Here is a 10,743-nt window from a genome sequence, read left to right as displayed (position 1 = left end):
TTCATTTGTTCATTGTTTGTTTATTTTTATTTTTATCATTATTATTATTAGTATGATCTTTTCTTAGTTGTAATTTCCACCAAGGTTATACACTTAATAGGAAAAAATTTCCACAGTTACAAGGTATAGAATTAATAACAACCATACAGGGTTAAACCATGTGATGAATGGAAAATTTCTTATTTTTGAGGTGCTATATATTAGTTATGAAATATTTAACATTTCACATGTTATATAACATTTAAATTTATAAATCTGCTTTTTCAAGATTAAAAAGGTTAAGCTTTATTAATCCCCTTATTCAAATATTACAAAAATTGTTAAGTTAATTTTATTCAAAATCTGAAAATGTTTGTTCATTTAAAGTGAACAATAACTTACATCTGAATTGTAGACAATATAATAATTAAAAATAAAATTAAAAGAATATCATTCATATAATTTACAAAAGACATTTTTAAAGAACTACAAATATAATTTTCTAGCAGGGATATAGTTTGACGAAATACTGATGACCGTTCAAGGATCGACAGGTAAGTAGCCTGCCATCAAACTGGGTGGCAACCTTCGGTTGCAGATTGCCTTGTTGAATTTGTGGCATTGTGGACGACAATGTTCGACAAGGGAAATTCCAAAATCGCTATAGATTCATGAAACTGGCGATTCTCCTAAGTCTTTCAAAAGCCTCTTTTGCAATGTTGATGTAAGCTTGCAGTGCACGTATCGTGATTGTTTAAAGGTTTCGAATGAGGTGTAACCGAAGTGTTAGACACCACCATCGATCCCAGAAAATAAACACACAGCTTGCTACCGTCGGTAATTAGACACTAGTGTACAGTCAATACATACAGCTACGGTCAGTACCCACAACACAGTGTACATAGCAGCGATGGACATCTCAGGTCCAGATAAAAGATAACAAGGTATCACGTTTCATTACTGTCTGCATTTTGTAGCGACAAGAAAAAAACTTCACTTGCAAGCAACGGAAAGTTAACTTTTTTTTCAGAGGGCGGCACGCGGTTTGGGGTGAGTCTTCAATGCCTTTATACATAGCCAAGCTATTTTCGATCATTGTATATACAGGATATATAGTAAATTAGGCCATTCGTTTTGGCTATGCATTCAGCATACCCACATATTGTTAAATGTTTTCAGAATTTGCATTTCTTGGAAGCTATAAGAACCTGCAAAAATATAATATTTGATTCTCAGAGTTTCAGCGTTAAATAAGACAAGCAAAGTGTTTCAGGAAGGAAAATATATGTGAGTATATGTAAATAAAACGTTTGTAGAACTTTGTGCACGAATGACTCCATATACTAGAGTTCAGTGTTAACGGACTGATAGTAGGCGGAATTCATTGAATGTTATAGTCCAAGAATTGTTTTTATTGCTATAGTACACTGTTTCTATAGTTATTTCGGTTTTCTAAGATATTAACCTTTAAAATATGCTCAATCTCTGGAATGCTTCTAAAAGGCTAAATTTACGATGACATTGGCGCTTCAGTGCAGGCCTAAATATTAATGGTAATCTACTTTTTGTTAATAATTCTAATAACTAAAACCAAAATGATGTTCTTTGACTTCATATAAAGTAAGAGTTGCATCCTTAAATGACATTCAACACTCTCAATCCTTGATAAGTTTGTACTACACTTTAAACATGTCAGTTGAGGTCATAAAAATGATTTTCTGGTTGTTGACTTGCTTAGGTATAAACTTTTTGTGATATTTTGTAAATGCACCTGTCGACAGCAGAATGGATGAGGTTCATAAGGGCAATTCAGCTGAAAAAAATGTCTTTGTTGTTTTTCTTTGAAATTTTGTCAATTATTTATCTAGAAAGGAAAAGACTATTTCATATATAAAACAAAGAGAACTTTGACAGTTAAGAAAACATTCCACAATGTATCAGGTTTCAACGCTAAATCAACAAGAAGATTATAACAGCCTAAGTAAAAGCTTCTGGAGAGATAACATCACATCCCACCTCTGTAATCCACCTTCCTGTGATAGTTGCAACTTAAGTGGGTCAAACTATGTTTACATCAACCATATCTTGAGTCAAGGACAAAATATTGATATAAGGTTTTCAACTATATAGAAGTGTGGAATATTTCCCACTTTAATAAAAGTTTCACATTGTTTGTCAAGCAGAAAATCATTTTTAGTCTTATCTTTATTTGCCATTTCAGCTTTTAGTTGCACCTGAGCAACTGACCTAAGGGTTTGTGCATTAGACTATATAATCCAGTCGCTTTTATTGAAATGGTCATATCTCAAAAAGTGTTATAGAAATACAACCTGGACTGACTGCATTATTTCAAAGTTAATCTGTGTCTCAAATCATCTTTTAAGTATATTAAGAGGTGAAGACGGAGGGGGAGGGGGGGGATACCAATAACCCTCCAGGCGAACTAAAGCTTAAGTGCTTAACCTCTGTATATATAATGCATAGCTATAAAACGAACAGCAAGTCTTCAGGTTCAGATGAATACCTTGGAGTCATTGCGAGATCATGCTGCAGTATCGGTCAGGCGTGGCGGAACGGGAAAATAATTGGGGGGGGGGGCTAATGTGTGGAGACTATCTAAGCCGAGCGCCACCATCGCTTGGCGCGGAGCGTACAAGAAAATTTTGGGTTTTTCAAACCCCCAGATGGCCGGAAACGGCACTTCCCGAGTGTTTTATGATGCGAATACCTAGCCCTAAAATATGGGTCTCAAGCCTGCAATTTCTCTGGCTGAAATGAGGCAAGTCATTGGCCTAAGACGAAGTTGTGTTGCGCTTACCGGTACTCACACTCAATGCTTCCACTTTTCACGGGGTGTGAAGACGCGGTTGGGGTGACAATGTGGTCTATAGCCAGGGGACGGGCCGAGGGTCCCCCAGCATTTACTAAAATTATTACACCTATATAGTATACGTGTGCATCGGACAGATTGACAAGTATGCATTGAAAATGGGCAGATGCACGTTTCGGAGCCTTGGTAAATATTGGGGGGGGGGGTCTTATCATGCATTTGCCCCGTCAACTTTTTCATTGGGGGCTGAGCCCCCCGAAGCCCCCACCCCCCGGTTCCGCCGCCACTGGTATCGGTATAGGTTATACACGTCTCTCACACTGTAGTATAAGAAAACTCCTTGTTCCCATTCTCCGTCAATTTCTGTGAGTTTTCTGCTTCTTTCAACGTCTTGACAGCCTCATATTTCTGCCGGGTAAAATAACAAGAGTGAAAACCCTTCATGAGAAGATACTGAGAGGATACAAGGAATGGATACATCAGAGGTTACAAGGAGTATTAGCTCAGTTGTTAACGTCGGTGCCTCTCAATCATATTAAGGTCCCGAGTTCGAGTCACTCTAAGATTAATGTATGTCGTCCAAGTACAGAGTTGTTGAGAATTGACAATTCATAATCATGGACGTTAAATATGAATGTAAGAGACTGACTTCGGTCAGCTTGCGGCTTTGATAAGCCAATGATGGCTTGTTCGCGAGTTCCTGTTTGCAGGAGGATCTAAAATAATTACCTACATTTACATAACTGCCATATATTATAAGGAATTTAAAGAAAGAGTGGACACCCTTCAGAGGTTACTTGCTATATATAATAAATTAATTAATTAAGGTAATTATTAATTAAGCAAATATCTAAATAAAGGGATATTCCAGAGGCAGAAAATGTAACACCTATGTTAGTGAAAATGTAGTTTACACTAAAACACTTCAAAAATATGTCAGCCGAGATTCTGGCATGTAAAAAAAAACAATTTCGCGGAACTACCCCAGCCTTATAATATCCTTAGATGAGTATACAGTTATAATCATGGCAATGGTATGTCTTCTGTTTTTACCTCCATGATTGAAGAGAACAAACTTGTGCACGGGTCATGAACTTTCCCCCCCCCCCCCAAAAAAAAGAACTTGAGGTCAAAAGTGATAACTCATAGCACAAACCTTTTCTATATAGAAATTACGAAATAAAATAAAGATGAAATAGATGTTTCGTTTCGTTTTTAGTAATGAACTATATGTTTCTGAGTCTCTTGTTTTTCCCTTTTTTTCTGTCTCCACTTTTTTTTCAAACAAGGCGAAGTTTATAAATGAAATTTGGACGATTTACATGCATGTATTCCATAGTATAAAATTAGTTTAGTTTTTCAATAAAATTTGCAAATAACATCATTTTTACCATCGAAATAAAAAAAAATCGGAAGCATTTAAGAAACATGGTAGCATACATAAGATGGCTCTAGGGAGATGTCATTTGTCGACTTGTTCAAGTCGTTGTACTTCTTGCACTCAATTGAATCCAAACCTACGAATTAAGTCGCCTATAAACGAATGAATAGGCTATGTTAATGTGTCGGTGTTTGGGATGTTGATCTTTGAAGAGCATCTATTTATATAGTTTTAATGATGATTCTTGGAATTATTCCCCCGGTTAAACATTGTGTGTACTTTTGTGTAGTGTTTATGATATAGCCTATAGTTTGTTATTCCTTCTGCGGTTATTCTTTTAAAAGAATGTTCAACCAATACTAAACTGTCACTTACCTGTGCTTTCTTATTCGCGACCAAGATCGTTACAAGTGCAACACTGAGACACAGTACGTCTATCGTTTTCAACACGAGCACGTTTCCATGATATATATTCCTAAACTTATCGGTGTCGTAAACAACACAATTGCCTGTCTTCCCGCAGGATTCTTGAAAAAGAACACACGCCCTCTCTATCAGGGCGCCCCAGACAACCGGACCTGGTATGTAAGCTATAATGATAAATATATAGATGGTGATTGATTGATAATCCTGCAGTGATATTTACATAACATTCTTAAGTCTCCCTTATACCCACGTGAATCCATGCTTTTGTAATAGAGGGTTGCGGAACTGGAAGCCGAATTGCAGCGGGCCTGTCGATGGGGGGAGGGGGGTCGGGAGATATGGGAACATCATCCGCAGACAAATATATACAATGTTAATAACTGCTTAATTTTGGTGTGATCGAGGTTGAAAAGTGGGGGTTAACCGCCACCCGACCCTCGCCCTCCCCCATATACGGGTCTGTAATGGTCATTAGGAAAGTTACCATATACCCTGGAAGTATTCTACCATTTTAATTGTCAACTAAGATGATATTACAGAAAAGATAGTGGAACATTGAATTCTCCCCCTTGAGCGCACATTCAGTTTTCAGTTTGATAACAATTCAAGGGATGGGATGGGGAGGGGGAGGGGTGGGATGGGTTAGGTGACTGAAGTGATACCTCTAACCTTATTTTTTATTCTAGAAGTGGTTGTTTGAAGTTATTTTAAACCGATTAACGCTTGATTTCCCAATTAGCATCTCTGCCGTCATAATTAATGAAATCATGCTTTTAACAACTTTTCTTGTCATAGCTTGGCTGTATCATCCATATCGATTCTACTTTGTCAGTCTCTAATGGATAGAGGTAGTTATAAGAAGGTGTACTCCCCCCCCCCAGCCATATTACTCAATCCCTCACTACCCCCCCCCCACCCCTCCCTCGCCCAGAGTGTACCCACGTTATAGTTTGGAGTCATGTATTCCCCATTCCACTCCACCCTCCTCATTAGTATTAAACAAACGTCATATATAATATATTGTTTATATCTCGATTGATAACTTACCAAAGAGTTTTGCCATGACGTTAGCAAAGCCCAGAACAAGTGAACGATCTCTGTCTTCGACACATCTGTAAATAAATTATCCAACAACAACAACAGCACGTTATTATGGAACGCCAAATTATCCAACAAAAGCACGTTATTATGGAACGCCAAAGGGGTCATGTGTGATGTGACGGATATGTCCATGTTTTTAACGATAAGTCCATCGTCATGTGGATGTTATAGTACTGATAATGTGTCTGCCATGTAAACATGTATGTTGTTGCTATAAATGACACGGTTACATGATGCCCGGCATTTAATGTATCAGTTTAAAAGTTGATAAACTTCAGAGTTTCATGGTAGGCTTATTTGTACGCCTTTTGGCGAGGGATGCAAAACGCCAGCAGTATATATCAACTAATTATTTTTTCTATCCTTTCATGTTTTTTATTTATAAATTAGAACGGGTAAGAACGAACTTAAGACTGACTAACTCGTATTTTTCATTGCAAAGTTTTCTGATGCATTTCTTCTTCATTTATATATGAGATATTAGACAAATCATTGGAATAAATGACCAATCATACAAACTTGAGCTAACTATTCGGTTCAAAAGTTATTATTTGACAGGGACGAGCGAAATATCAAGAATTCGCGTTGGTATTTTCTGAACTATCAAGAATTTGACTATACTGCAGGTATGTTAGGGTTAACCATTAAAGCATAATTTAACAGAATTTAGTTTGATAAATATGTGAAGTGTCCCTTTAACACTAATTTATACATGATGAGATCTGCTCCTAGGTCCCCGGGGCCGTTCTTTCTTCAAATGCCAGGCATTTACTCTGTCAGATATATATATTTTTTGGGCGTTTCTTTCCTTTAAGATAAATCAAGATATAGCCAAAAACATTTAGTCTGTATTTCGAGTTACTTGTGAGGAGCTGATGTTATCGGCTGTGTCCTAAAATTGTTATTCCACCCATTTTTTTAAAATAAGAATCAGCTCTTTAAAGGATAATTTCTCAGAGGTTATATCTATTATATTGTTGTTTGCGAGAAGCTGATGTATATGCAGTTGTATCCTTTACTATATAAGTAGTCCAGCCGTTTTCATTGAAGAGCCTAATTTAATGTATACGTTACCAGAAATTAACAGGGTTTTTATAAAAAGCTGATTGGTCTATATCAATCATATCACAACAAAGCTTATGTAAAATACCAGCCTCAACAGCCCCCCCCCCTCCCCCCTCCCTTTTTATTGAGTCATGTGCTTAAATCAGTTTAATACATTTATAGCTGCCTGGAATCCCATACCGGAATAAGGCCTAATCACACATACAGAATCATAGATAAATCCACAAACGCACACAAAACAACTGCACGGTTCCGAGAAGTGATTTAATTGAAGGCCACCACTGAATCGCACAAATAGGCAACTAAGAAGACAATATGCTTTGTTGATGTGCTTTTCTGGTATTTTTTGGAATCTTTCATCTGTGATTTTTAAAGGTGAGATCAAAGTTGACGAACACTGCTGAATTGTACATGGTTTTATTGTATATATCTACTTAGCTCTTTGTTTGGTCTTTTCTATTTCCCATTCATTGGATAAGCTCTTTTAAAGCCAAAAAACATTCGGTCGCCATGAAAAAAACGGCAGAACAATAGGCATAGATCTAAGCATTGTTATTGGACAGAATGGTTCACTTGGAAGTTTACCTGATCTTTAAGAGGGCCGTAGGGGTTGTACTCAAGGAACCAAAGGAAGAGAGTAGAAGTCCAATGAAAAGATGAAATACAACAAAACAATCACGAAGGCATTCTCCTGGGGTTGCATGGGGTATCAAGTGGTCCTCAGATGGTGGAATACATGTGCAATCGGTAAAAACCTGAAATTACGAAATGGAAAAAAAAAGTAACGAAATATGCTCAACTATAGTATTTGTAGACGATTTAAGGTCATTTAGCAGACATTGTTATAGCATGGCTCTCTTTCAAGGTAGGCTGTGGGTTCCAAATATGGTAAAAATAAATAAAAAACAACACAACACAACAACAAACAAAGCACTGTCCATCATTAGCTAATAATATTTTGATGAACATAAACTTACATGGACACATTGATTTTACGTATATTCATATCTCATCTCATAAGTATAAGTTTTTTGTTCCTGTAACTAATAAGCTACGACAGTACAGTTATGACTGAATATTGCTCCTAAAAGTGTGATAAAAAGTGTTTAAAAAAAAGGTGAATGATTCTCCAAAATGATAATTACTTAAACTGTGTAGCCTATACATGTAGGCTACATGCAAATTTTAGCACGTTAAAAACTTGCCAGAAGTCTCCCAAGTACATTTTTGGTGGTTCTGGTGAAACTCCAAACCATCTCAAGACATTGAGGAGCGGTTAAATTATAAAATTAAATGTCTGAACGAGGAACAATATTTGATGGACGGGTGTACTTAGTTAAATGTTTGTTGACGTTGGAGCATGCGTGACCAGTTCCGCCTGACATTCTAGCATTTTTGGTGCAACACCGATGACCTCGATGACCTTTACTAGATGCACAAATTTATGTTCAGTCAAACATCACCTCATTTCAAGCTCATTTTACCACTACTGGATGGTTGTTGTGCGATTCGTAATGAAATATTTCAACAATAAAGACAAACAACAACAAAAAGTACAGTCAAAAGTCAAACTTTTTGAAGAAATTAGAAACTGGGAATTGGAAAAAAATCATCAATGACAGAAGGAAAGGACACTGATTTTATAACACTAAAGGAAAAGTTTACCAGCAAGAACAGAAAGTGGTTTGGACTGGATTTGACAAGAAAACTACATTATCATGTTATTGTCTGTCTGTCTGTCTGTCTGTCTGTCTGTCTGTATGTATGTCTGTCTGTCTGTCTGAAATGTTTTCTCATAAAGTTATACCATAAAATTCTTCATGTCGTATATAAATAACAACATGATCCCGGTTTCTTACCGAATAGGTCGTTGCAGATCAATGTGTTCCAGAGAATTTAGCCTTTTTATTTAGTCAAGTGCGGTGAAGTTTCTGGAAATTCTCTAGTTTCCTTGTGGGAATCGTATGTTGTGAGCATTCATATATAAACCACATGTAAACCCCTCCATTCCAGTAACAACTATATGCCATAACCACATATAATGACTTTGGTTTGCGGCTAAGAAGCAGTTTCATTTGTAAGTAGATATGTTTTCGTTTATTGCAAGTCCTCGACTTTTCTAGCCACAGACATACAGCATAACCCGATGCAGTATACCACTTATCATCATTTCACTTAGAGGAATTAATCCAAGCTTTTCAAAATCGTCAAACAGATAAGAGTTGTTGTTTTCTTGTTAATATTAACCACACACATTCAGAGAATCTTTAAAAAAGGAATTTTTCTACAAAACAAATAAATAAATAACCAAAGAAAAGAAGTAATTACTTCTCTTTTTTTGTGCATTATTTGAATTGACCTGTTTAGTCAACCCTAACCAATTGCTTTTGTGGTATTTTGTTATTTTCCCATAAAAAAAAAGAAGTTGTCAACAGGCCCTTGCCTCTATTGAAACGAGAGTTATACGGTATAGCAATCCGGCAATAATGATAATGTTGGCGTTTAAGTTAACGGTACAGTACGCTTTTAACGCTATACTCTTGGGGTTTTATGACTATATAATGTTTTCAAACATCTGACCACATCTTGTGCAAGTCCTTTATGCATGAACATGATTGTTTAAAACAACCATGCCAGTTTAAATAAGGCAGTTTCATCAGCACCCTATATGTAGTATATAAACTACTGTAGAATCATAGCATACATGTAGGTGTTGTAGATATTTCGTTAAAGGGTTGATTTAAGACAGAAATTTAGTTTATATGTGTCATAGTATATAATATCTCTAAGTATATTCCACTTTAGACAACTTCCACGCCCCTTTAGAATATTATCAATTGTCTGGAGGAACACTCCTTTAAGACAAAACTCGATGATGACATCTGACCCTCAGTTGTTTTTTAAATAGAAATAGCATATTTACATGCTCCTTTATCTTTAAACTGAATAACAGATCACCCAAATGACAAAACAATATTTTATGATTTTTTCCCAATAATGTCGAATTATTAAAAACACACGAGAATACATGAAAATCTAAACCACCAATATATTATGTTACCCTATATGGAACATTTGTTTTGTTTATGAGGAACTGACAAAAGGTACCGTACCACAATTAGGGCGAGTGTATATACCTCATTCTGGTTTTCACCAAATGAATGTAATTAAAATGAGTAATTAATCAATTTGATTCAATCCCCAACAGTTTGTCGGACGGACATTTTTCATATAGGCCTAGTAGTATAAAAGACGTAAAATAAAATTTCAAAATTTCCATTTTTGCTTCAATACTTGAAGTAAAACTCTACTAATGAAACTATTGAGTAACTTTGTTATGGGATTTTACTGTAGACTGACATCATAACATATTTTGCAAATCCAACTCAAAAAGCGGCTTTCAAAGTCCATCCTCTTTCAAGTAATGATGTCTATAACTGGGTTACAACTATACCTAAACGGGAGGCAAAGGTCATTGCAAACAATTGTCATCACTGGCTCTCATGTTGTTCACATACGAATTTAAAGTGGTTCACTTTCTGATATATGGAGTTATAGAATTTCATAACACACTGTATTCACAGTATAATAACCATATATCTCCATCTGACAACCTATAAAGATAGAACCATTGTCCTGCTGGAATGATCATTATTTAGCATAAAGACATTTTTTTGGCGAGGGGTCAATAATTCATGTTTCCTGCAGAGTTTTGCATGGATGATAATGATTATACGATACCATTGTATTGTTAGGATCGCTAGTTTTCGAGGAACACCCTGCGTGACATGGAGATGTATACGTGATACCGTCTGAGCCACACACCGGGCGGTAGGCTGGTGGGCACATGCAGTCTTCGTTACAAGTAGATTCTAAATCTGGTAAAGTCCAACCAACTCTGCAAAAAAAAAAAAAAAAAAAAAAATCAGAAAATTATAAAATTTAATTCGTTATACCTGTT

General features: G+C 36.1%; 1 protein-coding gene across 3 annotated transcripts in view; it reads right to left on the bottom strand.

Annotated features, from left to right (window-relative positions):
• The window catches only part of LOC139971342 (solute carrier organic anion transporter family member 2A1-like), a 28,959-nt gene continuing 18,216 nt past the window's right edge, over positions 1-10,743 (bottom strand). For 2 of the 3 annotated variants that reach the window (XM_071977699.1, XM_071977698.1), the window contains exons 7-11: positions 10,524-10,680; positions 7,368-7,537; positions 5,664-5,728; positions 4,566-4,780; positions 1-3,217 (exon numbers count right to left, since the gene is read on the bottom strand). In XM_071977699.1, coding sequence (XP_071833800.1) covers positions 3,125-3,217; positions 4,566-4,780; positions 5,664-5,728; positions 7,368-7,537; positions 10,524-10,680 — 700 coding nt within the window. In that variant the 3' untranslated portion in view covers positions 1-3,124. The remainder of the gene's footprint in view (positions 3,218-4,565; positions 4,781-5,663; positions 5,729-7,367; positions 7,538-10,523; positions 10,681-10,743) is intronic. The other variant, XM_071977700.1, reaches the window with a different exon arrangement.

The sequence above is a fragment of the Apostichopus japonicus genome, chromosome 8 (assembly GCF_037975245.1).
Source record: "Apostichopus japonicus isolate 1M-3 chromosome 8, ASM3797524v1, whole genome shotgun sequence".
Taxonomy (NCBI): Eukaryota; Metazoa; Echinodermata; class Holothuroidea; order Aspidochirotida; family Stichopodidae; genus Apostichopus; species Apostichopus japonicus.
The sequence above is the reverse complement of the archived record's forward strand: the minus strand, read 5'-3'. Positions and strand labels throughout refer to the sequence as shown.